Source organism: Rhodotorula paludigena (genome assembly GCF_050403205.1).
Source record: "Rhodotorula paludigena JCM10292 DNA, Rt_paludigena_JCM10292v1_ctg12, whole genome shotgun sequence".
Classification (NCBI taxonomy): Eukaryota; Fungi; Basidiomycota; class Microbotryomycetes; order Sporidiobolales; family Sporidiobolaceae; genus Rhodotorula; species Rhodotorula paludigena.
The window spans coordinates 170,450-195,592 of record NW_027481446.1 but is presented as its reverse complement, the minus strand read 5'-3'; the positions used below and the strand labels follow the sequence as shown (position 1 = coordinate 195,592).

Below are 25,143 nucleotides of genomic sequence, written 5' to 3'. Positions count from 1 at the left end.
GGTCAGGGTTCGGCGGGGCAAGGGACGAGGAGGATGCGAGGGAGAGCAGAAGGAGAGGAACGGGGCGACGCAGCGAGCGAGAGCCTGGTGCGGGCGAGAGAACCCCCAAAGTGGAGCTGCAGAGCAGCGCACGTACCTCTCGAGCTGGCGAGCTGGGCGCGATTGAGCCAGGGTGCGGTGGAGCTGCTTCGCTGCGCTCTGCCGTCTGCGCCGCTCGCTCGTACGCGCGCCTCCCCTCGAGCCGCTTTCTCTCGCACGCGCGCGCTTCCCGCTCCCGCTCCCGCTCAGCGTGATCGAACTCGCTTCGACCGAGAGCGCTCACTGCTGTCGAGACCTGCACACACGCTCTGTCGCGCATTCCACGATGCCGCGCCTGTTCTCTGTCAGTCGCAGCTCCCGCTCTTGCTCTCGCCCACTTTCACCTGCTCCCGTCGAACCGGCGCTCCACCTCGACACTTGACGGCTGGGCACTTCAATGAGGGCCTCTCCGTCCACTTGCGAGGGCGCAGAGGCTCTGCGTCTCATGGGGGGCCCTCGTACATGCGCCAGACGAGCGCGAGCAACGTCCTGTCTGCGGAACGACCCATTACTGACCTACTTCTGCACGCCCGTATACAGCGAGATCAGGCGCACTCGCGCTCCCTCAGCCCCAAAAGGGCCATGGCGCAGTCGGCAACAGCGTGGAGACGACGGCGGCGAATCGCCCTCTACCTCCTCGTCGCCGCAGGAGGCCTTGCCTGGCTCCTCTGGCACCATTTCGCCGGCGAGCCAGCTCCGCCATCGCGGCCCACTTTCCGACCAACAGCTCAGCGCGCAGCCTTGTCAGCTCAGCACCGCGACGGCAACGTGCCTCGCCCAAAGAAACGTCCTCCTTCTCGCCCCCCTTCCGCCCGCTCTGCCTCTTCGCGTCGATCCGCCAACTCGCGCCCCTTCATTCCCTCAGACGACCCTCTCCCTGTCCATCACCTTGAGCAGCTCATGCTCTACCACAACACGCCTGTCTCTCCTCATCGACCGCCCTCGCACCAATTCCTCCTCGACCCTTCCGCCGACCTGTCCCGCCCGACCGTCGCCATCATCACGGCGACCAACAACCCTCGATCAGTCATGCGTGAGACTGCGACGACCGTCTTTGGCCAGTCGCTGCAGAACCTTGTCTGGGTCATCGTTGACGACCACACCGACGAGCCCGACTCGCTTGCACTTCTGAAGGAATTTGCGCGCGACCCGCGCGTAGTCGTCGTCAAGAACCCGGGGCAAAAGGGGCTCGCAGCCGGCCGCAACGTCGGTCTAGACTACGTTTCTCGACACTTTGACCCGCCGCCAAAGTACCTCGTCTCGCTCGACGACGACGACCTATTCGAGTTTACGGCGCTCGAGAAGACGTGCTGGATGCTCGAGTCGAACGCAGACTGGGACCTCGGCGGGTTCCGATACGTCAAGTGGGGCGCATCGAACGAGACGGTTGTGACGGGCCTGCACTCGGGACGCGACAACTACGTCTGGGGCAACTTTGTCCCGAACGCGGCCGTCTACACGAGTCGCGCTGTCCTGAAGAGCGGGTGTCGCTACAATGAGGAAGAGTTCCATGATGGAGGCGAGGACTGGGACTTCTGGATGTGTCTCGCCGAGGCAGGTTACTGGGGCGGATCGGTGCTCGAGCCGCTGTACTGGTACGTCGTGATTGGTCCTTCACCTCACGAGCCGACTACTGATCCTCACTTGCCAGGTACCGGGTCAACGAGCCCAAATTCCGCGCCGCGCGATGGGGCAATACCTTCGTCAACGGCTTCGACGCCCTCAAGCGACACATCCAGGGCCGACATCCCTCGCTCAAGAGTGGCTTTCCCTCCAAATCGCCCAAGCGGGCCATCCAGCTCGAGGCGGTTGCGTGGGATGCGCCTTTCAAGCAGGCGCTCGCTCACTCGGACAAGAAGATCATGTTTATCGTTCCTTGGCTGTATATGGGCGGCGCGGACATTGGTACGCTGCGCACTCGCCCCTGTCACACGCGTCGAGCTGATGAGCAGCCCTGCAGGCGCTCTACATATGATCCAGCTGTACGCGCTCGCCGGCTACCGCGTTACGGTCGTCTGCACGCTCAACAGGGTGCCCGAAGGCCTCGAGCTCCGGCCCTACGTCCTCCAGTTCACGCACGACGTACACGTCCTCCCTGCTTTCTTGCGTCCGAACGACTTCGCCCGCTACCTCAAGCACCTCGTCGAGAGTCGCGGGATCCACCAGGTCGTCTTGAGCAACTCGCAGCTCGTCTACGAAATGCTGCCTGCGCTGGTCGTGCAGCTTCCCGACGTCGAGTGGATCGACGTGAGTTAGCCCTTGCCTGCCGGCTGATCGCCGGGCGCTGACTCTCGTTTCTGCAGTACCTGCACAACGAGGCGTACGATGGCTGGAAGGCTGGCGGCTACCCGCGGTACTCGGTAATCTCGCAGCGCTACCTCGCCCGCACCATCACGTGCTCGCATCACCTCAAGCACTGGCTGCTCGAGAACGGCCACCTCGATGCCAGCCGCATCGGTGTCGTCAAGCTCGGTATCGAGGCATCGCAGTTCGTTCCAGCGACGCCTGCACAGCGCACGGCGGCAAAGACGGGCCTGCTGGGCGTCGAAGCCGACACGTTCGTCATCACGGTCGTCGGACGGCTCGATCCCCAGAAACGGCCCCTCCTCATTCCGCTCATCGTCGCCGAGCTTGTGCAGCGCACCGAGGACGACTTCCTCATCGTCATGCTCGGTGATGGCGAGCTGCGCAAGCAGCTTGAGCGGGCCATCGCGCGCGAGAACCTCGGCGAGTTTGTGCACGTCCTCGGGACGCAGCAGGACCCGAGCCGATACTACGCCGCGAGCGATATCTTCCTCCTGCCCTCGGTCAGCGAGGGCATATCGATTGCCGTCGCCGAGGCCATGGCGATGGGCCTACCCGTCGTGACTGCTCGCGCAGGCGCGCTGCCCGAGCAGCTGGGCGAGCTGGATGCGCATGGGCGCAAGCAGCACGGCGCGAGCGAGCTCGGCGGCGTCCTCGTCGACCACACGCTCGACAACGACCGCGACGCGGCGCTCTACGCCGACGCGATCGTCGAGCTGATGCAGGATCCGGCTCGGCGCGAGCGGCTGGGCAGCAACGCGCGCAAGCTCGTCGAGGACGGGTTCGACTGGCGCACGACGCTCGCGGGAATGTTTGGCGAGCTTGACAGGGCCGTCAACCTGCCCGGGCACGGGTTTGGCGACCCGAAGTACCCGCACCCGGCGGCGTACTACGCGACGGCGATGCTGCTAGACGAGATGGGCAAGGAGACCGACATGTCGAAGCAGTGTATGTTCTGTCTCATTTGTATGAATCGTTTGCCACTGCTCACTTGCACTATGCTCGCAGATCCCGCACAACGGTGACCATCTATCCCGGCATACCCGCTCGCCGTCTTCCGCGAGCCTCCGAGCCTTCCTCACGTCCATCATCTGGCACCATGACTTATTTACGTAGACTCCGCATGCTTGTTACGCCGCTTGTTGCATCACCCGCACCGGCGCCTGTTTTTCTCAATCCGCTGAGAAGGTCGCCGACGACAAGCCCGGGCGAACCTATCGAAGGTCATCTGCCGCATCGCACGGCATTCGCAAGTAACGTAAGCAGTGCCACCTGCTCAGAAGGAAGTGGCGAGGACAGCTTCGAGATGAGCGCACCGCCTCATCGTGCTTTTTCGCTTCGGACCCCTCTCAACCGCTTCCTCGCCCTCCCGAGCCAGCACGCGCAGCTTTGATAGGCTTCTTCAGCCTCAGTCAGTATATCGGTATCATTCGCTCCTCCGTAAACGCTGACGACTCGCCCTCAGCTCAAGCGCATACGCCGACCCACGGAGCACGCGACCACCACGATGGTGTCGCCGCGGGCCGAAGCGCCGTACCTCCCGCCCGAGCTGATCAGCTGGATACTGGGCACGTCGTCCAAGCCGACGCTCCTCTCGGCGTCGCTCGTCTCGCGCGACTGGCGCGGTCCCTCGCAGGACCTCCTCGAGTCGCGGCTCTCGCTGCCGACCTCGAAGGCCGCGCGAGCGTGGCTCGCATGCCCCGGGCGCAAGACGCGCACCTGCAGGCTCTCGCTCGGCTCGGGCCTGTCGATCGACGAGTGCTGGGAGGTGTTTGACTCGTGCGAGGCGCTCGAGGAGCTCGCGCTCGTGCCCGACCCGTCGCGTGCACGGGCCAAGTTCGACCTGCGTGCTCTGCAGAGCCCAAAGCTCAAGAGTGCGTACCTTGCGTCCCGGAAGAGGCGATGTCGACGGCTGACCCTTCTCTTTCCACAGAGCTGCACACGCTGCACCTCGCCGCTCCCTTCGCCGACCTCGCCCCGGCCGTCCCTTGGCCACTACCCTTCTCGCTCAAGACTTTGACGTGCAAGGGACTGTACCACATCTACCCGAAACCGATCGTTGCGGCCATCGCCGCTTCGTCCCGGACGACACTCGTCGAGCTCGACCTGGACTGCTACGGCTCGAACGCCTCGGCGCGCGCCTTCATGTCGGCCTTTCGGCCCGCAACCGAGTGCCTCCAGTCGATGGAGATCCACGGCGCCGACCGCCACACGCCGCTCCTACCTTTCATCGCATCGTGCCGCGTCCTGTCGCGCTTCGCCTGCTGGGAGGCGACGTCGGCGCTCCTGACGGCCCTCCCCGCGACCGTGACGACGCTCGAGATCGGCAAGACCATCTTCCACTCGGACGCGCCGTACGAAGACATGTTTGCGCGCGCCAACCTCCTCGCGCAGCTCAAGCGCGTGCGCTGGGGCGGCATCAGCCGTGCGACGCTCCGTGCCCAGATCGGCGGCAATGAGCTCCTCGAGGAGTGCCGCGAGCGCGACATCGAGGTCGAGTTCGGCGTCGTCCGGAACGGCGGCCTGTATGGCTCTTACGGCTGGCCCATCTGCGGCGCAAAGTGAAGACTTTGCTTCCGCCCCTCTTCCTGTACCCGTCGATTGTGCTTCCCCTCATACGCATATATATCTAGATACATACAGTCTGTTGTTGCTCTCATCAGCATAGCCTCGTTCTTCTCCTCTGCAACTCGCGCTTCAACCGCGAATCTCAGGTCCGCTCCCTCGGAGCCGTTCATCTTTCCTCGATGCGCTAGAGTGTCACATCGCCGTGCAAAGTCGACACCGTTGCCGCCGTCCGCTCGCGAGTCGCCAGAGCTGCGCAGCACGCTGCCAAGCGGCGGAGGTGATAGAGGACTGGAAGGAGCCAGGAGGCGCCAGTTCGATCTACTCGCGACGAGCAGCAGGCAACGGAGCACGGGCGTGACGGCCGACTCGGACAGCGGAGACGCAGCGAGACCGAAGCGGGGCAGCGATTCGATGCGCGACAGCAGTGAGAAAAGCTGCGAGTCGGGGACGAGGAGGGCGAGGACAGAGGGCAAGGGAGTGAGCAGGGAAGATCGCGAGTGGGAAGAGGCATGCAAGACTATCTCCAGGAGCGATAGCAGCACCGAGCAGAGGCAAGCGAGCGATGCAGCGAGGGAGACAGACAAAGTCAAGATGTCGCCGGGAAAAGCGAGCGGCAGTATCACGCCCTCGCTCGCACACACTCGTCAGCTGAACCGGGGTTGACTAGCCCCAGACAGCTCAGCAGCGAACACTCAGACCCCGCGCACACCCAGCGTTCGGCGCGAGCGAAAGCTCCTGCCACTTCGCCGCTCTCGTCGAGCAGCGAGCATCCGCCTCGAACCCGCGCCCACCCGCCCGCCATGGGCTGCTGAAAGCTTCAGCAGCGCTCCATTGCCTGCGCCGCACTGCCCGGCCCGACTCGCCGCACTCGCTCGACCCACCTCCGCCTTGTCCTCCTCGTCCCGCTCATCGCCCCGCAACCACGCCCCCTCGCCGCCCCTTGCGCCCGCCCTGCTAGCCGTGCTTGACCGACACGAGCACAGGTAGCATCTCCGCACCCGAATGAGGCCCTTTGTCGTTCGGCTTGACGTGCGTCCGTCTCTCCTCTGCGCGTCTCTCGCACCGCCTCGCGCACGTCACAGCGGTATCTGAGCGGGTGGAGCGCGTCACAAGAAGCTTGAGAAGTGTGTCTAGGGTTTTTCTAGCCGCCCAAGGTGGCAGTCGGTGTCATGCAGCGACTTGCATGCACGCACACCGCCTCCACCGAGGCGCTACGGATGGGGCAACAACACGCTGCAGCGCGTCCCTTCGCCGTCTGAGCCACGAGCTGACCTCCCGTATGACATGCGGCGCGCTCGCTCACAGCCGACGCCGTTCGACCCAGCTACCGCGGCGTCCGCTCCCGGAGACAGCGACCGCGAGCACCTGCGCCTCACCTGGAACGCCTGGAGCGGCAAAGCCAGGAAACTCCTCGACCAGGTGCGTTGTGTGCGAGCATGGTGCCTCTCGCGGATTCTCCCCCACTTGGACGCGCTGACCGGAACCGCGCTTGGTTTCCCCGCATCTTCGGGATGCACCTTCGCTCTCTCCCTCGTCGCTGTCCCGCCCGCCGCCGCTGCATGTCCAGAACTCGCGCATCGAGAACCTCTTCTGGCGGCGCTGGCACATGGAGCAACGACACGGCCCCGTGCACGCTGCCTCCCCCACCGTCGCCTCGCCCCACGAGGACCTGTATGGCCTTCACGCGAGCGTAGAGGCCCACGAGCGCAGGCGCGCGACCGAGGATCTCGAGGCGTTCCTCAGGACTACCCTCCACGCAGCGCAGGTGCGTCGAGACGCGCTGGACGTGTGCCCGAGGAACGTGCGAGCTGATCAGGCGGACTTTACGGCCGGGTGCTCGCAGCCTGCCGCCGCCAACCTCACGCCCCAGCCTCCTACCTTTAACGTTTTGTCTCAATCGTCCGTGCCAAGTGCCCAGCAGCCGGCCCAAGCCAACAGTCAACCGCCGACGATCCACGCTCCTCAGCCGCAACGCGTCGCGTTCAACCCTTCACCCGAATGGGGCTACTCGCCTGTCCCGCCTTCCTCACAGGCCGCTCAGAGTCGCATCATTGCCACACCATCGTGGACTGCCCTCATCGCCAGTCCGCTGCAGCAGCACCAGCAGGCGCCGTCGGCTTCGGCGGGTCAGTCCGAGCATGGCCAGCAGGGCGCCAGCACGTCTTCGCTCCAGCCGCCCGCCGGCTCGCAGGGGCTCGCGAGTGGCTCTGCATTCTTTTCATCCTCGGCGGCGCACAACGACCCGTTTGCCGCCGCAGCAAACACCGCCGCACAGCACGGCGCCTTCCCCTTCGGCATCCCTTCCGCTCCTCCCACCTCAGTCCCGTCGCCAGGCTTCACGCTACCTCCTACCGCGACAGTGTACAATGACCTTCCTTCGGCACTGTCGTCTGCGCCGTCGGCTGCCGCACCTCCGGCCTTCTTCTCGTCGTACGGCATGTACCAGCCCGTCGTCAACCCGTACCCGCGCTTCCTCACGCCCTCGCCCGAGCCGAGCATCCTCGGTGACCTCGAGCTCGAACTCGGCCCCGCAACTGGCGAGTTCTCATCGCACCTGAACGGTGGCGGCTCCGTCTCCGCGGGCTCGGGCACGAGCACGCTCGACCACGTCTGGCGGGATCTCGAAGGCCGCGGCGCGTCCTCGTCGAGCGGACAGGAAAACTCGCTCATCCCGAAGCAGGAGCAGAAGGACCCCTTCGAGGGCATGAGTCTCGTCGCGATGCGCAGCCGCGCCAATAGTCTCGAGGCCGTCGACCGCCAGGCGTCGCGCTTCGACATTGGCGGCGCTACGGGCGCAGCTCCGCCTCCCGGCGCGGCCGACGACGCGGGCGCGCTCTCGCTCGCGGACCAGGCCGCGCGCGAGGTCGAGCGCGCGGTGCAGGCGCAGGACGCTGCCACGGCGGGCGGTGCGTCGGCGACGGCAAAGGGCAAGCGCAAAGCGAAGGCTGCGGGCGGTGGCGCTGCGGGCAAGAAGGTGAAGAACGCCGGAGCAGCGGCAGCGGCAGCGGCGTCGGCGGCGGCGGCGGGAGGAGTCGCTCTTCCTGGGGCGAGCCCCGAAGAAGACTCGACGGGCGCGGGTGGCGCGGCGGGCAAGCTCGGCGCGACCGGCAAGAAGAATCGCAACCCGCATTCGACGCAGCTGCCTGGGAACGGGCAGCGGAGACTGCCCAAGGAGGAGGCGGGCGAGGGGCATGAAGGCCCCGTCTGTTCCCATTGCGGGAGCATCACGACGCCGCTCTGGCGCCGAGGGCCGGATGACGAGCTGTTGTGCAATGCGTGCGTGCCACCTGAACGAGCGCCCACCCGCGATGTTGTGCTGACTTTTTCGCGTCTTAGCTGCGGTCTCTACCTCAAGCTGCACTCGAAGCCTCGACCGAAGACGTTTGCGAAGTCGAACGCCTCGCGCCGTTCGTCGAACGGCGCCGCTGCGCAAGCCGCGGCGAGCGGCGTGCCGCCGAGCTGCAACAACTGCGGCGCGACGAGCACGCCGATGTGGCGCAAGGACCAGGAGGGGCGGTTGTGTTGCAACGCGTGTTCGCTCTACTGTGCGCACTCCCATCTCTTCGCGTGTATCACACGTACTGACGCGATGTGCCCGCGACAGACAAATTGCACAAGGTCAATCGCCCGGCATCGCTTGCGCAGAAGCGGCAGGCCGCTGCCGCAGCCAAGGCAAATCTCGCCGCAGCGGCCGCAGCTAGCGCCTCCAAGGATGGCGAAGGGTCGGGATCCGCGCCGAAAGCAGCAGCCGCAGCTCCGGCCCCCAGCGCACAACTGCCAACACCGGCGGCCTCGACCGAGGTCACTCCGACCGCAGCGGCTGACATGCCTGCACCTCCACCGCCACATCCTCATCTACCTCCTGGATACCCGCCACATCTACCGCACGACCCGGCAATGCTCGGCACCCCCTTCATGCCTCTTCCGCCGATGTGGCCGCCGCACATCGCGCCGCCCGGCTATCCAGGTGGCATGCCCCCGATGGGCCTCGCGCCAGGTCAGCCGTACGGCTATCCGCCAATAGTGGCATCGCCAAACCCGTTCGCGCAGACGGCGTGGGGCGCTCTCGCGTACGGGATCGTGTCGGCCGCTGCGGCGGAAGAGGCGGGCGGTCCGCCTGCGCATGGTGTTCCGCCGCAGCCCGGACAGCCAGCTGCACCTCCACAGCCGCCACAAGCACCTCAGCAGTGAAGGGCCGCCATCACCGTCGTTAATCGCGCGTTCCCCTCGTCGTATCTCTCGCAAGCTCTCAACAGCACGCAGCCATATCTCCCGCCTTGTCCTGCCTGTTCTAGGTTCTCTCGGACTTGTATGTAGTGTCGTTCCCTCGCCTTACCACCTCGCATGGACGTTGCGTCTCGTTCGCTCCTCTCCGCTCTCCCATCTCTCGTGATCTCCCATGTCGCCAAAATGTGCTGTTGCTTCGCCGTTGTTATACCATTCACTCGCTTGGTCTCTACTCGTGTACCCGTTGAGCAAGTAACGCAGACTCTCGCGGAAGTTGGTCGTCCCCTCCCCCGCTCGGCTCGTCGGCTCTCTCGCTCGCTCCCTTCTGCACCTCTCCTTCGCGATGTCGTTCGCGAAGGCTGCTACGAAAGATCCGATCCAGTCTGTGTCGGTTCCTTCGTACACGCGGCTCACCGCCAAGCCGGATCCGCACGTCGCCTTCACCGTCTCCGTCTCGCTCCCGACTCGAAGCTACTCGATCCAGCAGCGCTACTCAGCGTTCACCGCACTACAGCAGAAGCTTGCAGCGACTTGCGGCGCACATCCGCCTGGCGAGCTGCCGCCGAAGAACCCGGGGAGCTGGTTCCTCTCGCCGTTCGCCGGCGCCCGCGACCTCTCGGACGACCAGCTCGACGAGCGCAGGCAGGGGCTCGAGCGGTGGCTGCGCGCAATCCTCGCCGACCGCGACCCGCGCTGGCGCAGCAGCCGCGCTTTCAAGGACTTTCTCGCTGCACCGCCTCAGGGTGACGCCGACGGTGCCGCCGATGGTGCGACGGCAACAGCGCGCGACTGGACCGCCGGCGCGTGGACGGCGGAGCACGCTGCTCTCGAGGGACTCGTGCGGCAGCTGCGCACGACGCTTGACCGGCGAGATGCGCAGCTCCTCGCCAACTCGGCGCAGGCGCATTCGACCGCCAAAGAGGGCAAGACGCAGCTTGTCGACCTCGTTCGCCGTGTCGGAGACCTCGCACGCGGCTTGCAGGCGCTCGCGAAGGATGGCATGACCGAGGGCGAGCTGCAGCGCCGGAGCGGGCTTGTGCAGCGCTTGCAAGGCGAGATCGAGGACCTCGGGCGCAAGACGGGCAGCGGGCCGAGAGTTGGCGCGGGACGGACTGGTGCGGCTGGCAATACTTTCTCCGGCGAGGAGGAGACGCCGACGGTCGCGCGGCAGGCGCTCTTGAGCGGCGCAAAGGCGCCGGCTCGCGTCCTCGGCGCTGCAGCAGCATCCAAGTCCCTCGAAACACCCGAGACGCGCGCGCTCGATAACGGAGGCATCATGCAGCTGCAACAGCAGTACATGGACGACCAGGACTCGAAGCTCGAGGCGCTGACAGCGGCATTGCGGCGTCAGCGGCACCTCGGCGAAATGATCAATGCCGAGCTCGCGCTACAGGAGGACGTCCTCGACCAGCTCGAGACAGGCACAGACCGTGTCAAGGGGAAGATGAAGGAGGCTAACAAGCAGATGAAGCGCCTATGATTGTCCTTGGTGCGCTTTCCTTGCTTCCGATCCTTTGCCCTGCCTGCATTGCTAACCCCGGGATTGCGGGCAGGTTGGGTTGCACACTCTTTTCCTTGTTGCTGTATCACCGCTCTTGCAATTCCGACATTCCTCTGACCTCGTCGTGTGGCCGAGAGATTTGGCATCAGTGTGGCTGTCCTCGGGAGTCGTGGCCCTCTGCCGCAATGGCAGGGTTGCGGAGCGCGGATGGGAGAGGCGAGGATCACTTGCGTGGCGCAGAAATACACAATGGCATCGCATGATCGCGTGATGTGCCGTCTCTCGCGACTGGGCCTTCTCAGTTGAGCTTTTGGGTCGGCCGCTCTCATCCAGGCCTCAGTGCGATGAGCCAGTCCAGTAAGCGTCGCACTCCCGGAGCGGTCGCGACGTGATAGGGTGACTGCAACCGCGGCTGACTTCTCTATGCCTCCTTTGAGGGGCTCGGCAAGACGTGGCTGGGCACGGTCCAGGCCGAGCTCCGCTACCAAAGCACGGTATAGAGCGTCGTCTTGGTCGTCGCTGTGGTTGGCAAAGATGCTCTCCGGATCCGACGGCGCGTTGGGCACCGTGTGCAAGCAATGTGCAGGTGATCTCCTTCCGTTGAGTAAGGTTGCACACGAAATATTTCTCCTGCACGCTGAGAAGTCAGCCACACTCCTACACAGTCGAGTGCAGAGCGAGGCCTGACGAGCTCCTCCGAGATTTTGGACGGCCTCTTTCCCGTGTCCTCGAGGAGTTGAAGCGCAGCATCTAGCTTGACGCAGGCTCGATGCATTTCTTGTTCGCATGCGGCTGGCAGGTGGCGCTCGAATCTGGCGGAAAGTGCAGGCCGCCAAATGAGGTAGACGGCGATGGTCTGAGAAGAGGAGGCGTATCTGAAGCGGGCAACAGACGCCGCTGACAGCACTTCGTCGAGCTTGTCTTGGGTCTCTGCCCGCAAGGTGTTGTTGGCGTTCCGTGTGTGCTCCGCCTGATCCCCAACGAGAGAAGATATGAGCCGGTAAGCCAGCATGTCGGAAGTAGGGACATGCCATAGAAGAATGGGCGGAACCGCGCGGAAAGCAGTGCGCTGAGCCGTAGAACGCAGGCGGGTCCATCATAGCCCGGCGGAAGAGAAGGCAGAGAGAACGTGCGCCAGGAATGAAGCCGCATCGACGAGAACGAGCGCACAGCGGAAGATCCGAAAAGAGGAGAGACTACCGAAGCCGTTCGTGGCAGGAGCCCACGAGCACTGAGCAGGAAGTCGCGCAGGCGTACGTGCCGCACGGAAATCGTGCACGGTCAGTGCGCAGACACCTGTTGAGCCAGTGTACGGGCGCGATACGACAGACGATCACAGCGACACGACGAAGAGGCGCAGACGGGTCCTGAGAGCATTTGGTCGACCGTGTGGTCTACGATTCGTCACACTGAGAAGCACCGAAGCTCGCGGGCACGCCGTGCAGCTGGTGCACAGCGTCCCGAGCGCGAGTCCACCTCGCAAGCCAAGTCGCGTCGCGACGAGAAGCGAGAGTTCGACTTCATCTCTTGCGCCGATTTCAGCCGCCGGGAGGCTTGTACGGTGGTCGCGATGGCACCCAGGGCGTCTCTGCCCCTCAAACGCCCACTCGAGGGACTCCACCGTTCCGACTCGCTCGGATCGCTCAACCCGCGACTCGACAACCTCGCCCTGTCGTCGGGCATCCCGACACCCGCTGCGACCCCGGGACCCGTGCCAGTCCACTCGAACACAGCGAGCACCTCCACTATAAGTCTCGTCAAGGACGAAGAGGGCGACGTCGACGTCGTGCAGACGGAGCTGGGCAGGGGCAAGCGCACCAAGAGGCGCTACAGCCCCGAGATCCAGGTCCTGACCCCGCCTCCTCCGACAAAGAAGCTCAACAAGGGTAAGGGCAAGGCCAAAGCCGAGCTCGGAGCAGCAGGGGGACCTGGCTGGTGGTTCGCGGATTCGAACGAGGCGGAGCGTAGGAGGAACGCCTTCATGTACGTACTACCGACTCCCACGAGACGCACGATATCACATCAGCTGACTCATCGGCCTCTGCCTACAGCCACGCGAATGCCGCCGTCTTCGCCCCCGTTCTCCCGTCCGATGCGCCCAACTTCCTCTCGAAAACCGCTGCGGCAACTGCCGCCACCAGCAACGGCATCGTTCATCCGTTCCGCAACGTGGAGCAGCCGGCCGCCATCTGCGGTGGCGCTCCTGGGATCCTCAAGGACTACCAGCTCGTCGGTCTCGCGTTCCTGGCCTTCATGGCTGAGAACGGAATGAACTGCATCCTCGCCGACGAGTACGGCGCTCTCCCCCCCTTCGTCTAACACCTTACGGCTGGCTGACATGTTCCCCCCACTCTCGCAGAATGGGTCTCGGCAAAACGCTCCAGACGCTCTCCCTCATTGCGTACCTCGGCGAACAGCACGGGCAGAAGGGACCGCACCTCCTCGTTTGCCCGCTCTCGGTCCTTGGCTCGTGGATGAGCGAGATCGAAAAGTGGCTGCCCAGCTATGTACGGTTTTTGCCAGTCGTGCGCGGACGCAGGCGCAACTCGCTCATCGGCTCGCCCGCGCAGTCTTCCCTTCGCTACCACGGGCCCGCGACTGAGCGTGCGCGGCTCAAGCACGAAATCGCGCAGAAAAAGCCCGACCTGATCGTCACCACGTACGAGGCGTTCGTCGCCGAAGCCTCGTGGTTTAAGCAGCGCCGATGGGGACTCGTCGTTCTCGACGAGGGTCACCGCATCAAAAACGCCGAGTCGCAAGCTGCAATCGCGCTCCAAGGTATCGGCGCTCGCATGCGCATCATTCTCTCGGGCACACCGCTGCAGAACAACTTGATCGAGCTGTGGGCGCTCCTACACTTCCTGTACCCGCAAGTCTTCCCGCATAACACGCTCAAGGCCTTCCGCGATGCATTCAACCTCACTCTCGGCATGTACGACTCGGCATTCCTCAGCAAGGCCCAGAAGCTCCTCGAGATCCTCATGCTCCGCCGCACCAAGGATGGCGTGGCCGGCCAGCTTAGCGTTCCGCCCCGGGAGGAACTCACGCGTATGTCTGACCCTGAGCGCATCGACCGCAAGACTCACTCTCAGCTCTCGCAGTCTACGTTCCGCTCTCGCCCATCCAGCGCTTCTGGTATACCCGTCTCCTCTGTCGCTCCGACACCGTCACGCTCGGCGAGCTTTTCGGTACGACCGAGTTTGAGGCGGGCGCCGCCAGCCTCGCGCAGCAGCAGGTCGCCGACGCCTCGGGCAAGAAGCGCGGGCCAGCCGTCGCGCGCCTCGCTCGCATGCAGAAGGCGCTCGAGCGCAAGGCGAGCTTCGACACCGTCGCGAGCGACAGCGAAGGGCCGGGAGCACCCGCCTCGTCAGGCGCTGCGGTCGAGGAGGGCGACTCGCAGGTTCTCGAGAACATCAAGAAGGTCATGGAGGAGGAGAAGAAGAACGAGTCGGGCGGCGGCGCGTACATGAAGCTCATGAATCTTCTCATACAGCTGCGCAAGTGGTGCGTGTGCCCTCCGACCTGCCTGAAGGCGCAATAGGAGCTGTTACTCCAGCTGACACCTTTGCACCCGCGCCGCAGCTGCTCGCACCCGTACCTTCTCCCGAACAGTGAGCCTGAAGGCGATCTGACTGTCGATGAGCACATCGTCGCCGCTTCGAGCAAACTCATCGTCCTCGACAAGCTGCTTCGCGACGTCCTGCCCAAGGGCGAGAAGGTGCTCATCTTCTCCGGCTTCACCAAGATGCTAGACATCCTCGAGGACTTCTGCTCCCTCCGCTCGTACAAGTGTGGGTCCTCGCCCTCCTCTCCTCTACAGGGTGTACACGATGCTCACGATCAATGTGCCCAGACTGCCGCCTCGACGGCAGCACGTCCCGCCCGCGCCGCGCTCTCGACATCCGCCTCTTCCAGCAGACCAACTCACCGCTACAGATCTTCCTCATCTCGACCCGCGCCGGCGGTCTCGGCATCAACCTCACGGCAGCAACGACGGTCGTCATGTACGATCAGGATTTCAACCCGCAGGTCGACATTCAGGCCATCGCCCGCGCGCACCGCATCGGCCAGACCAAGACCGTCCGCGTGTACCGCCTCGTCACGCAGGGATCCGTTGAGGAGCAGGCGATGACACGCTTGCGCAAGAAGCTCTACCTATCGTGCGCTCAGAGCACCGGTAGACATGAGTACTTCTGTCGTCGCTGATTCGCCTAGCGCTACAGGGTCAAGATCATGGGAAGCATGCGCGACCCGACGCAGGAGCAGAATCTTGAGCAGGAAGACGCCGGGCCCGCGCAGAACGACGATGAGGCGCCGAGGATGACGCGCGGCGGTGCGGCAGTCTCAGCCGTCTGCGATCCGCAATATGCTGACGATCGCATGTCTGCAGAGCTCGTCTCGATCCTTCGTGCGGGCACGGGCGCTCTCGCCGCCAAGTGGGACGGCGAGGGCGGCGACCCGTTCACCGCCTTCCGCGAGACGTCCTTCGCCGACTTGTGCGAGCGCGGGAGGAAGCGCGACGAGGACAAGGACGCGGGAATCAAGCGCGAGCTGGGCGAGTCGATTACGGAAGCTGAGCGTGCGAGGCTCGAAGAGGAGGAGCGCGAGGCGGAAGAGGCCCTCTTGGCCGGGCGCGAAGCCATCTCGTCGCGCAAGTTCGAGGGCAAGCTCTACACTGCGACGAATGCCGACATTCGCAAGGGTGCGAGGCCATTTCGCCTCTCTTGTGAGGGCTGTCCGCTGACCTTGTTTGCCGTCGCAGAGTGGCAGGAGAAGGTGGCGCGAGAATCGAAGACGCGCACCGTCATGGTCGACGGCTACAGCGTCGCCAAAGACACCGTCGTACGTCTTTTACCGTACTGGCGCGGTAGCGTCGCTGACTCCCTGCGGCTCTCACAGTCCAACAAGCAGTGGGAGGCGGTCAAGACGATTTCGTCCGACCCGAACGCGCTCGCCAAGCTTGCTGGGCCGAAGCGCACCAAGCGCAAATTCGAGCACGAGGAGGTGTGCCACGCCTGCAAGGACGGCGGCCAGGTCTACTGCTGTGCCGGGTGTCCGCGAGTCTACCACGCAGGCGAATGCGCGGGCGCGACTGCGGCCGACCTCGCCAGGACGGCGTGCGTCGAGACTTCCGATGACCGCGTACCTGACAAGCGAGCTAACTCCTCGCGCTTGCAGGCTCTGGTGGTGCGCGCAGCACACTTGCGCCGGATGCAGTCGCACCACTCAGGCGGCAGGCGGCCTGCTCTTCCGCTGCCAGGTGCGCTCATCCTGCTCCTCCCGACCCATTACAGCACTGACTCCACAAGACCAAGATAGACATGCCCCGTCTCTCTCTGCGAGGACTGCCTCCCCGCGGACGACCTCGAGGCCGTGGGCGACGTGCTTCCCGAATTTCTCCTGCTCGGCTATGGGCGCCGTGCGCAGGCCTACTGGATCCGCTGCCCCGAGTGCGTCGAGTACTTTGCCGAGTACCCCGAGCAGGCGGCAATATGGCGTCGCGAGCAGGACAAGATCGACGCGAAGGCGAAGCGCGAGGGCCACGTCTGGTGAGGTGGAAGACGAGGCAACGCATGTCTTGTGGAGTGCGGTTGTGTACCGTAGCTTTGCAGTGCCTGCGATACTGTCTTGGACGACGCCGAAGAGTGACTGATGAAGATGAGCGAGAACAGGGGGCTTCGGAGCGGAAGCACGGCCTTGTGAGCGCGACGCTCGCCCTCGCCACGCTCTCACGCTCGCTCCAGGATGGCTCGCAAGAACGCTGCGCAGAAGGCTGCTGCCGCTGAGGCACGTGCCAAGCTCGAACAGGAGGACCCGGAGGAGTTTGCGCGGCTCGAGGACGAGCGCAAGGGCAAGAGCAAGAAGCAGATGCACCGCAAGGACAAGCCGTGCGTCTGGCTCGAGTTCGTACAGGCTGAATTGCAGCTTACGATCCTCCTCTCGCAGCTGGGACGTCGAGGGAACGGACCACTGGGCGATCGAACCGTTCACGGAAACCGACATGACCGGACCGCTCCTCGAGGAGAGCAGCTTCGCAACCGTACGCAGGGCACTGCTGGATCATGCTACGTGGATTGTACTGACGCTTTCGCTACCTGCAGCTGTTTGCCAAGTACCGCGAGACCTACTTGCGCGAGATCTGGGGACATGTCGAGACGGCGCTCAAGAAGCATGTGCGTTCTTTGGCTCTTTCCCGTTCTCTCTCATTCGCAAAGGCTGACGAAGAATGCACACAGGGAATTGAGGCGGTGCTCGACCTCGTCGAGGGTTCGATGACGGTCAAGACGACGCGCAAGACCTACGACCCGTACATCATCTTCAAGGCGCGCGACCTCATCAAGCTGCTTGCACGCAGTGTGCCCTTCCCTCAGGTGCATTACAGACACGTCGGTGGAGATGAACGGGGCTGACCCTCTCTTTGCGCGGACAGGCGGTCAAGATCCTCGAAGACGGCATGGACTGCGACATCATCAAAATCGGCAACGTCATTCGCAACAACGAACGCTTCGTCAAGCGTCGTCAGCGCATTCTTGGACCGGGCGGCTCGACGCTCAAGGTGCGAGACACCGCTCCTCCGCAATCATAGCGCACGCTGACCTGTCTGTTCTTTCACGCAGGCCATCGAGCTTCTCACGCAATGCTACGTGCTCGTGCAGGGTAATACGGTTGCGGCGATGGGCGGGCACAAGGGTCTGAAGGAGGTCCGCAAGATCGTCATCGATTGCATGAAGAACGTCCACCCGATCTACCACATCAAGGTGCCGTCTTTGTCCCCCGGCTCTCCTAGCTGCAAGGCTGACACGTCAGAATCTTACAGGAGCTGATGATCAAGCGCGAGCTCGCAAAAGACCCGAAGCTCGCGACCGAGAACTGGGACCGCTTCCTGCCCAAGTTCCGTCGCCGCCGCGAGAAGAAGCGCGGCCCGGGCGCCGGCGAGCGTGGCGCGGCGCCTTCGGGCGCGAACGGCATTCCCGTCAACGGCGATGCATCGACCTCGACGGCGCCAGCTGTCGGAGAACAGCAGCCGCCCGCGAAGAAGCAGAAGAAGGAGAAGAAGCCGTACACGCCGTTCCCGCCCGCGCAGCTCCCGAGCAAGGTGCGACAGCTCTGTCAGCTCTGTTTTGTCGAGCCATTCCCTGACGCGCTTCCGCACGTCTCCAGATCGACCTTCAGCTCGAATCCGGCGAGTACTTCCTCAAGCCTCGGGAGAAGCAGCAGCGCGAGGAGCAGAAGCGCATTGCCAAGGTCCGTTCGAATCTATCTTTGGCACTATGGGTGCGGAGGTCTTACATGCTTCGCCCTCGCAGCAAGCGGCGGTCACGGCAGAGCGGCAGGAGGAGCGCGCCAAGGCGTTTGTGGCGCCGGCCGAGGCACCTGCACGAGCAGCAGTGGGCGGCGTGGGCGATGCCAAGAAGGACAAGAAGAAGCGCAAGCGGGACGAGGAGGCGTGAGGGAACCGGTCTTTGCTGTAGTTGTTCTCGCTCGGGTCTTTGCCCCTCCTGTCTGCTTCCGACGTTGCATCTCGCAGTCACTGTTGTCTCCATCTTACGGATCGTCGCGAAGCTTGCTGCTCTTTGCACGCATGAGAGCGCAAGTACAGATGAGCTGCTCGAAGCGACGGAGAAGCTGCTTGCTCCCTCATCCTCCTCGTCGCGTTGCGCGCCGGATGAGCGCCCCACCGCCATTGGACGCGGGCACGCACTGTGCCCTAGCATCGTGCGGCACGAGCGACTTCCTCCCGCTCACATGCGCCGCCTGCTCTCGCGCCTTCTGCCGCGAGCACGCTGCTCCCTCGGCGCATGACTGTCCCGTCGGGTCGAACGACGCCGTGCTACCTGCTGCGGATCTCGTCAAGCACGCCGGCAGCTACGGTCCCGAGCTGCGCGAGCTGTTGCCGGACCGCGACCGGGTCAAGCGCGTGAGTGAGGCGGTGCAGGTCAGCGACGAGGAGCGGGCGAAGCGTGCACGGCAGCAGTCGGCCCTCGACAAGCTCCGACAGGCCGCCGAGGCCAAGAAGGGTGCTGCACAGACTCCGCCGAAACCTGCTGCAGCCGTCAAGAAGGTCAGCCCGGTCCTCGAACTCGCCCGCCTCAAAGGGAGAGCCGTCCCTGCCGATCCGAAGCACGTCAAACGAGCTGGAGATGTCGCCATGGCCGACCGACACTTCCTCACCGTGCGCTATGCTCGGTCTGCGGGAGACGCGGGCGAGGAAACGCGAGACGTCTGGGTTGCAAAGGTGCGTCTACCTCTTCCGCGTTTGCGCTCGACTTTCTACGGTGACTTTGAGCATTTGGAACCCCCACTGAGGACTCGACCTCCGCAGTCCGTCACCGCGGGGAGGGCGCTTGACCTCTTTGCGGCGCTCTTTGAGGTCGTCAATGTGAACAACGAGACGACCGAAGCTGCGAAGGTGCCTTCCTCTTCTCCTTCTACCGTCAGCTCGAACACTGGCTCACAGTCAAGATGCAGCTCCTGTCGCTTGCTTCGTCGGCGGATCCGCCTACCCGCCTCGACCTCGCGCAGCCGCTGAGCACCCAGACCGCGAACGGTGGCAAGGTTGTGCTGTTAAAGGGCTGTACGTGGCCGTGAACACCTCGCGAGCGCTGCATGTACACTCCGTGTCTTGTTGTTGTAGAGCTCCCGTTCAAACCACGTCGATGGCAGTATCTCAGATGGCCGAATCGAATTTCTCTCCTCAGAACGCCCCGAGATCGCGCGGTAAAGCCTGTCACTTACAGCTCACTGCTGCTTCTCGGCTCCAACTGCCGCTGCGGCACTCGAGCCAGCCTTCCCAGCTTTGATCGCCATCAACTTCTGCCGCATCAGCCGCTCCTTGAGCTCGCCGCTGCGCTTCTTCAGCTCGTCCTCGACCGCCGCCTTGCGTTTCTCGAGCAGCGCCGCCTTGAGCGATGTCTCCGATTTGGCTGCGTTCATGGACCCTGCTGGAGGCGCAGCTGCAGCCCGACTGGACGAGTTGGCGGGCGGCGTGACGGGCGGCGGGGGCTGTGGTTGCGACAGAGGCGTCGACGGAGCTTGGCGGGGCGCAGCGTAAGACGCTCTCACGGCCGGAGCGACGGACGAGTAGTCCTGCTCAAAGTCGTAGCCCGTCAGGCCCCCTCCGCCCGCGACGACGCCCTCGTGCAAGAGGCGCTCCTCCTCGAGCCGCGCCATGAGCAGGTCGCGCGTCGCCTGGCTGTAGGTCGTGCGCTCCTCGTCGTGCTCGGCGCGCGCCGAGCGTGACGCGGCGAGCGACGCTTGAACCTTGGCGCGCGTGAGCTCTTCGTACGCGAGCGCCTTTTCGGCCTGCAGCCGTGTCTGCAGGAGCGAGCGCAAGTCGCTCTTGCCTGCGACAGTCGCGGTCCCGTTCGAGCCGTTCGACGACGAGCGAGAGGCGAGCGCTTCGCGATACTCGGCGGTCAGGCGAGCCTGCAGCTTGGCGCGAAGCGAGTCCGCATCGTTGGCGGGAGACGAGGACGCCGTCGAGGGCGAAGCAGACGTGTCGGCAACGCCACCAAGACGAGCGAGGAGCGACTTGCCCGCAGACGAAGCCGGTCGGCGAGATGGTGCCGCATCGTACGGCTCCTGGTGCTGCGGGCGCGGGACGCCTTCGCCTGGTGCGGCTTCCTGCCCGTTTGCGACACGGCCCTTGCTCGCGCCGTTGACAGACACCGCGCGGGCCTCGGCGCTGGACTGCAGGCTGGCACGCCCGTCTGCGCCGACGGTGACGACACGGCCATTGCCAAGCAGGCGCCGTGCGGCGCCGAAGATGCTGATCATAGGGCGAGCATCGGCCTGCTGTTCCTGCGCAGGAGGAGAAGAATGGCGCGGCGAAGCAGCGTGCGAAGAAAAGGTCGGGCCGACGAGTGAGATGGCGTCCTCTTCATCGGCCTCAACGGGCGGTGGCGGAGTGGCAGAGGCTGTGCGGCGGAGAGGCGTAGCAGAGCGGGATCGGGAGCGGCGCCGCGGAGAAGCTCGCGGAAGCGGCGCGGGGGAGAGGGAGTGGCGGCGAGGCGAGAGCGCGGGAGAGGGCGAGCGGCGGGACGAGCGAGGCGGCGAAGGCGAGCGGTACCGTTGTTCGCGGGACGGTGAACGCGGTCGCTCGTCCCGATAGTCGAATCTCCTGCCTCTGCCCCTCGGAGCGGGATGCTGAGCATACCGCGCTCCCCCTCCCCGTGGCAAATCCCTCCGGCTCTGACTCGAGACGTAGTACGAGCCAGTGTACCGCTCGTCACGGTCGCGCCAGCTCGGCTCGCGCGACGGGCCAGGTGAGGGCGAGCGGCGGTACCCCTTCGGCCGCGCCCGCTCGGTCCGCTCGCGCATAGGCGGATCTGGCGAGGGCGATCTGCGCCTGTCTGCTCGCCGCTCGGCATACCCACTGTCCCCTCCGCCGTTGCGGTACGTGTCTCCCTGGCTTGCCCGCCTGCGCGTTTCCTCGCTCGGGCGCCCGGGCAAGGTGGCCGACATGGGCGGCGGCGGCTTAGGCCTCGCGCGCTCGACCGCCTCGTCCTCTGCGCGACGGCGGCGCATGTGCTCCTCGAAGCGCGGAGCCTCGCGGCTCAGCTCGTCGACATCGTGCACGAGCGCTTCGAGCTCCTTCGCTTTTGGGATCTCGCGTGCTGGGCGACCGTATTGCACGAAGCGGTCATAGCCTTCAAGGGTTGTAAAGGGCGAGCGCGCGAACGTGGTAATCTCGTGCACGAGATGCTGAGCGTCTTGCTCGGAGAGAAAGTCGGAAATGAGGCGGATCGCGGCAGACGAGCGCAGGTCGAGTTGCGATGCGATAGAGACGAGGTAGGTAGTGAGAAAAGCAATGTCGACGGTGGGAAAGACTTGTAGCTGTGGTTTAGTGTAAGCGGCACTCATTTGCGGGACAAGTGGGTCGGACACTTACCTCGCGGCGGATGAACTTGATAACCTTGGCCTTCAGGTCGGCGTTGTTGACAAAGGTCTGGGGCGAGAACGGCTTGAAGCCCGTGTAGCGGTTACTCGCGACGTGCTTGGCGTAGAGGTCCTCGCGGTAGATGTACCTGCGGCGCTCGAGCGCACGCTGCTCCTGCCGCTCGCGCCAAGTCGTCTCGTCTTCGTTGTTCAGGCGCGCCGAAGACGAAAAGCGGTTTCTACCGTACAGTGCGTGCCGCGGCAGGGTCGGGTTCAGGCGCGGGCGACGGTTTCCGCGAGGAGGGAGGTAGTCGAGCGAGGATGAGGTGGAGGCGGAGAGGGCATGTAGCGGAAGGAGGTAGTGGATCTGGTAGTCCGACGCGGAGCGGATGTTATGTATGAGGTGCTCGATGGGGCCAAGGCACAGCGGGCACTGCGAAACTAGAAACGATTAGTTTTCGCAGAATGGACGAGTCACACGACCGTCCAGTGTCGAGACAATGCGACTGCGTGAGTACGTCAGACCGCGTTACGCACCTTGCGACTCTGGTCTGTCCATGCGCGGATGCAATTCCAGCAGAATTGGCCGTGGTGACATGGCGAGACGACCGTCTGCGAGGAGAGGAGAGTGAGCCTGCGACGTAGTAAGCGAAATCCGCCCCTGTGAGCGCGCGCACCTTGTTCTCGATGGGCGACAAGCACACTGCGCAGTGCTCCTCGTCGTCCTCGCCGTCCGCTGCGCCCCCGTCGTCGTCCTCGAGACCGCGATCTCCGTCGCTCCGCCTGTCCTCCTCGTCGGGCAGCTCCTCCTCATCGTTGAACCCCTCCAGCGGGTTCCTGCGAGCAGCACGCGGCGCCGGCGGGCTGTGCGCGGGATGCCTGTCCTCCGCGAGAGACGAGCGACGCGGTGCGGGGCGCGGAGACGACGTGCGGCGCCTCTTTGGCGGAGGGCCCGCGTCTGCAGGGTCCATCTAGGCGCTGTAGAGCACCCGCAGCACTCGGTAGAGCTGCACAGCCAAGTGAGCGACAGTCGAGAAGGCAGAGGAACGTCCCTCATCGCTTTCGCTCCCTCCGACGCGTCCCTCTACTCGAGACAGGGCAAGCCTTAGCTTAGAGAACTCGGAAGAGCTCAGACAGTCCTCTCAAGCTCCCGCTTGATCGCTCCTCGCGGTTCCCACCACTCCCTTCCGACCCTTTCTCTCGCCGCCGAATGGACGCCGACCTCGAAGCAATCCGCGCTGTGAGCCACGCAGCCGCTCGTGCAGCCTATACTGGTCCCGAGTAACACGCCCGATCCCCCGCAGAAACGGATGGCCGAGCTGCAAGGCTCGTCCGGCTCTCCTGCCCCCGGCGGCTCCCCCTCGCTCGGCGCACCGGGCGGCGCACCTGGCGGTGGGGATGGCGCAGACGCAGCGCAGCAGGCGGCACAGGAGGACGAGCGCCGGAGGACCGTCATGAGTCAGATCCTGAGCCCGGAGGCGCGCGAGCGACGTGAGTCTCCTCCGAAGCCCCGTTGCGGGATGGGGCGCGCGCCATCAGACACGCGCCTCTGGAGAGTTTTGGACTCCCATGCTGACAACGAGTTCACACAGTGTCGCGGATAGCGCTCGTCAAGCCGGACCGCGCTCGTGCGATCGAGCAGCTCCTGATGCGCATGGCGCAGAGCGGCCAGCTGCGCGGGCGAGTCAGCGAGGACCAGCTCATCGACGTGCTCGACCAGGTGCGTGCATTGCGGGCTCGTGTGAGCTGCAGCACAAAGTTACGGGTGATGACTGACTGGTTGCTGCCTCGACAGGTCGAGGCGATGGAGAAGGGTCAGGGAGGCGCCGCGAGCGCAAAGTCGGCTAGCAAGATCACGGTTCGTTGTCTCTGTCGCATTGGCGTCAAGCTCGACGCATCCCTTGCGATGGGTTTCAAGAACGCACGATGTGCTGACACGCGGCCTCTCGCAGTTCACGCGGAAAGCCGCTTACGACAGCGACGATGACTGGTAGCCGTTCCCCCGTGCCTGTACTGCTGTAACGCTACGTCTTAGTTCCAGCCAGCGTGCGCGGTAGCTTGCCCTTGCATGCGTGCGAAGCGATGTCCGGCTTCCGCGCCTTTTCTTGAGCAGCAGTCGCTTCGGTACGTCACCGCACAGCTTGATGAGACTCCACGAGATGGTGTGCATGCAGGATGATATGCGTGGCAGACACCAAACGGAAGTCCAGCCAGAGAAGATCTTTGGACGTGACGCTTGCCATGCGAGCGGGAAGCGGGCGAAAAAGAGGGTGGCCATTTGTGATCGAGCAGCGGAACGGGGATGACGCGTGGCAGAAGAAGATGCTCGCTGCAGCGAGCGCCTGCGGGACGAAGGAAGAGCACGAACAGGAGATCGCGTCTGGGTTGAGTGACGAGCACAAACAAGACGAGCGGAAGACAGGAGAGCCAGGGCGGGTCCGTGCGGCGCGATGCGAGCGACGATGCCGGTGTCGTCTGTTCTGTGAGATCGTGAAGGGGCAGATCGCGTCGGCCGGCGAGAGAGAAGCCGACCTTGGCGTTGAGCGACGACGAGGGGACGAACAAGGCGGAGCGCACGCGCAGAAGCGACGAGCACGGCGCTGCGTAGTTCCGAGCGAGTGATCTGCCGCGAGCACAGGCTGAGAACGAGTGCGCGTGCACGCCGGGAAGCGTTTCCGCCGCAGCCGTTGACGAGGTGCGAAGACGGGCGCACGCGTCGAGGCGCGTCGGCCGGCTGAGTGCGGGGGAGCGGCCTCGCACAGAGCATCACCCTCGTTTCGCTCGTCTGCCTGCTAGCGAGAGCGCCTGCTCTGGCCTGCATCTGCTCGACCAGCTGCAGCTGCACGGGTCCCGGTGCTGCACGCGCGTCTCTGTCGCCCGCGAAGCCCCGCCGCCGCCCCTCTCTCTCCGCCGCGAGCACCGCCGCATCGCCCTCGTCTCGCTGCCTCGATCCGCCTCGCAACGCCGTCGTACAGCTGACCGACGACTCGCCAGCGCTAGTGAGCTCTCCCTTCTGCCTCAAGACTTGCCTGCAGCCCGCCAGGGTGCTCGGACCCGCTTGCTGCACTCTGCCAGATCTGGGGTCGGGCAACAGCGAGCGCCCCCACGGGATCGCCCAAGCGGCTGAATCGGGTCGCGGGACGCTGTGTGCAGCTTGAACAAGGACCACGAGCGCATCAAGCGGGCGCAGGACGGCGTGAGAGCGCTGGGACGAGGTGCATGCCGCGCGAGCAAGAGCACCAGGCTCCGCTTCTGTGGAACGCAGATGCTGACGCTGCGGCCCTGATCCGCTCGCTACAGACATTTTGACGACTTTGACGACCCGGAGACGACCAGTGCACGACCTCAAGGCGCGACTTCCCGCCCTCGACCGACCCGACCGTTGACCTTCTCAGACGCTCTTCTCACCTGTCCCGACGCGACCTGCACCTCGAAACGCGCAATCGACAATCCTCACGACCTTGTTGTGACGACGAGCACGCCGACGAACGATACCCACGCACTTCGTCGAATCTCGTCTCCTGTCTCGAGGACCCTCGTCGAACGCGTTCGCGGGACGATCGAAGATCACTCGCACGCTCCTCGTC

At 64.6% G+C, this 25,143-nt stretch overlaps 9 protein-coding genes across 9 annotated transcripts; 8 read left to right on the top strand and 1 right to left on the bottom strand.

The window, feature by feature from the left end:
* Positions 1-978: 978 nt before the first annotated feature.
* JCM10292_001117 (glycosyltransferase) lies at positions 979-3,407 on the top strand (the record flags this gene model as incomplete). Its single annotated transcript, XM_076647974.1, has 5 exons — positions 979-1,673; positions 1,730-1,983; positions 2,039-2,325; positions 2,382-3,330; positions 3,391-3,407. The coding sequence occupies 5 exons, from the start codon at positions 979-981 to the stop codon at positions 3,405-3,407; spliced, it is 2,202 nt and encodes a 733-aa protein (XP_076506483.1).
* A 482-nt stretch (positions 3,408-3,889) lies between these two features.
* JCM10292_001116 (uncharacterized protein) lies at positions 3,890-4,947 on the top strand (the record flags this gene model as incomplete). The annotated part of the gene is made up of 2 exons (XM_076647973.1): positions 3,890-4,256; positions 4,316-4,947. 2 exons carry the CDS (start codon positions 3,890-3,892, stop codon positions 4,945-4,947), a joined length of 999 nt encoding a protein of 332 aa, XP_076506482.1.
* Positions 4,948-5,952: 1,005 nt separating this feature from the next.
* JCM10292_001115 (uncharacterized protein) lies at positions 5,953-9,141 on the top strand (the record flags this gene model as incomplete). The annotated part of the gene is made up of 6 exons (XM_076647972.1): positions 5,953-5,979; positions 6,256-6,369; positions 6,518-6,715; positions 6,794-8,226; positions 8,287-8,495; positions 8,555-9,141. The coding sequence occupies 6 exons, from the start codon at positions 5,953-5,955 to the stop codon at positions 9,139-9,141; spliced, it is 2,568 nt and encodes an 855-aa protein (XP_076506481.1).
* A 379-nt stretch (positions 9,142-9,520) lies between these two features.
* On the top strand, positions 9,521-10,657 carry VAM7 (Vam7p; the record flags this gene model as incomplete). Its single annotated transcript, XM_076647971.1, has 1 exon — positions 9,521-10,657. The coding sequence occupies one exon, from the start codon at positions 9,521-9,523 to the stop codon at positions 10,655-10,657; it is 1,137 nt and encodes a 378-aa protein (XP_076506480.1).
* A 1,591-nt stretch (positions 10,658-12,248) lies between these two features.
* Positions 12,249-16,231, top strand: JCM10292_001113 (uncharacterized protein; the record flags this gene model as incomplete). The annotated part of the gene is made up of 13 exons (XM_076647970.1): positions 12,249-12,661; positions 12,730-12,969; positions 13,038-13,185; positions 13,249-13,726; positions 13,780-14,182; positions 14,261-14,469; positions 14,532-14,838; positions 14,902-15,011; positions 15,069-15,380; positions 15,441-15,520; positions 15,578-15,795; positions 15,857-15,938; positions 15,998-16,231. 13 exons carry the CDS (start codon positions 12,249-12,251, stop codon positions 16,229-16,231), a joined length of 3,234 nt encoding a protein of 1,077 aa, XP_076506479.1.
* A 192-nt stretch (positions 16,232-16,423) lies between these two features.
* KRR1 (ribosome biosynthesis protein KRR1) lies at positions 16,424-18,129 on the top strand (the record flags this gene model as incomplete). Its single annotated transcript, XM_076647969.1, has 9 exons — positions 16,424-16,566; positions 16,625-16,718; positions 16,780-16,851; positions 16,915-17,049; positions 17,109-17,234; positions 17,296-17,436; positions 17,496-17,774; positions 17,840-17,923; positions 17,986-18,129. 9 exons carry the CDS (start codon positions 16,424-16,426, stop codon positions 18,127-18,129), a joined length of 1,218 nt encoding a protein of 405 aa, XP_076506478.1.
* A 215-nt stretch (positions 18,130-18,344) lies between these two features.
* On the top strand, positions 18,345-19,267 carry JCM10292_001111 (uncharacterized protein; the record flags this gene model as incomplete). Its single annotated transcript, XM_076647968.1, has 3 exons — positions 18,345-18,914; positions 19,002-19,088; positions 19,148-19,267. 3 exons carry the CDS (start codon positions 18,345-18,347, stop codon positions 19,265-19,267), a joined length of 777 nt encoding a protein of 258 aa, XP_076506477.1.
* A 150-nt stretch (positions 19,268-19,417) lies between these two features.
* JCM10292_001110 (uncharacterized protein) lies at positions 19,418-22,527 on the bottom strand (the record flags this gene model as incomplete). Its single annotated transcript, XM_076647967.1, has 5 exons — positions 19,418-19,681; positions 19,742-21,514; positions 21,570-21,989; positions 22,094-22,168; positions 22,234-22,527. The coding sequence occupies 5 exons, from the start codon at positions 22,525-22,527 to the stop codon at positions 19,418-19,420; spliced, it is 2,826 nt and encodes a 941-aa protein (XP_076506476.1).
* Positions 22,528-22,766: 239 nt separating this feature from the next.
* On the top strand, positions 22,767-23,550 carry SDD2 (Sdd2p; the record flags this gene model as incomplete). Its single annotated transcript, XM_076647966.1, has 5 exons — positions 22,767-22,796; positions 22,861-23,047; positions 23,149-23,276; positions 23,352-23,414; positions 23,509-23,550. 5 exons carry the CDS (start codon positions 22,767-22,769, stop codon positions 23,548-23,550), a joined length of 450 nt encoding a protein of 149 aa, XP_076506475.1.
* Between the last annotated feature and the right edge of the window lie 1,593 nt (positions 23,551-25,143).